The 1896-nt window shown below is 43.5% G+C and overlaps 1 protein-coding gene across 1 annotated transcript; it reads left to right on the forward strand.

Annotated features, from left to right (window-relative positions):
* Positions 1-1278: 1278 nt before the first annotated feature.
* On the forward strand, positions 1279-1671 carry LOC122050383. Its single transcript, XM_042611290.1, has one exon. It carries the CDS (start codon positions 1279-1281, stop codon positions 1669-1671), a length of 393 nt encoding a protein of 130 aa, XP_042467224.1.
* The last annotated feature ends 225 nt before the right edge of the window (positions 1672-1896 follow it).

Genomic DNA, 1896 nt, shown 5'->3' on the forward strand with positions numbered 1-1896 from the left:
AGAGAAAGTGGGAGAAAGGAGAGGTCAAGAGCTCAAGTTTTTCTCGAAGCCCTAGCTGCCTCTCTTCGGCTGTGAGTCCAAGAAACCGCTGTAAGTTGCTACTCACCTATGGTAAGAGTAGTTCCAAATTTGCTTTGGTGTTTCCTTGTTTTTTGAGTTTTGCTGTGAAGATTCTTGGTTTTGCTCGCTGCCATGAACCCTAAAGAAAGAAGGGAAGGATTAGTTTAGTTTAAGCATGAAGAACATATTCGAATTTAGGTTTTCAAGTGATATTTTCATTTGCTGGTTAATTTTCCTTTGCTATTGTGAGCATGAGTAGCCCCTCTTTGCGTTGCTATTTGTGAGCATGAGTAGTTCACATCCACTATTAGTTAAGCATGTGTAAACTGTAGCTACGAATTCAAAGGTCTGTTGTGAGTGCCATATATTTAGAAGTGTGTTAAATGTTATCTATTCAAAGAAAGTTGTTTGATGTTTTTGATTTGAGGAAGTGCAGTCAACTCAATTCTTTGATAGAACATGATCAATGGGGATGTTTTTCCTTGAAGATGTTCTAGGGAAGAGATAGAACTGATTTTAAAGTTGTAAACGATAAGGAAAGTATGTAAACTTATATGAACTGCATGATATATTATAAAGATGAAGACAGTAGGGATTTAAGTGTAATTCTGAGATTTATTCTCACCACAACAAAAACCCAATAGACATCGGTGGAACAACAATGATTTTAAGCAAAAACCGATGTCTTTGAGTATTTTACACCGGTTTTTCCAAAAATCGATGTCTATGAGCGCAGATTTTCGCTTATAGACATCGGTTTTTTAGGTGATGTCTATGAGCGCCTTTTTTTCGTTAATAGACATCGATTTTAACAGCGGTTTTTAAAATCCGGTGTTAATAAACCAAAATAAAATATTTTAATTTTCCCACTTGCCAAAATTTGCAACACTATGAAGTTCCCTCCAAACCTAAACCTATATCCCGCCCGACCATCTCTCTGCCTAAACCTAAATCTAAACCTCCGACCATCTCTCTCAACCTCATCTCCCTCTTCCCCTTCCTAGATCGACGCCCCTTCCTCTCCCGATCAGGATCAAGACACGATGCCCTTCCTCCAACCATCTCCTCCAACTCCTCCCTTTGGGTGAGAAGAGGAAGCCTTCTTCGCATTTTAGTATGTTTTTTTTTCCACAACACTTGTTTTTATATTCCGCAGTCAAAGACTTAGCTCTCCTTCTTGCCTTCCCAAATTCGTCGGGTTTCTCCTTCCCGATCGCCATGTCCTCCTCCCTCCTCCTCCTCCTTTCTCTCTTCTTCCCTTCCTCCCTCTCTGCGGCGGTGACTACCAAATCGTCGGCCTCGCCGTCCAACAGCTCCACTGTCTACGACATCCTCCAGGAGTACAACATCCCTCCCGGCATCCTCCCTGACACCGTCAAGTCTTTCTCCGTCGCTTCCAACGGCTACTTCGTCATCGATCTCTACGGAGAGTGCTACGTCGACTTCGAGTACGTCGTCTACTACGCCCCGCGCGTGTTTGGCTTCCTCGGCTACGACTCCATCTCCAACCTCGAGGGTGTCCGGATCCGGAGCTATCTCATATGGTATGGCGTCAGCTACATCAAGGTCGACCTCCCCTACTCTGATTTCGTCTACATCCAGTTCGGCTAGGTCACTCGCAAGCTCGGCGTTGACCAGTTCCAGCACATACACTCTTGCAGATGGAATCTCTCTCTATTTCAGCGTGCCAAGAAGGTTGTCCGTTTAGCGTTCGAGGTAATGCCACTGTGTAGTTTATGCGTTTACAATCGATTTACTTTAGTCCATGAGTCAGAGAGACTTTCCAAGTAGCAAATTCTGGAGTCGAACAAGGATTTCGAGTTGTATAATCCGATG

Source organism: Zingiber officinale, chromosome 3A, assembly GCF_018446385.1.
Source record: "Zingiber officinale cultivar Zhangliang chromosome 3A, Zo_v1.1, whole genome shotgun sequence".
NCBI classification, from domain to species: Eukaryota; Viridiplantae; Streptophyta; class Magnoliopsida; order Zingiberales; family Zingiberaceae; genus Zingiber; species Zingiber officinale.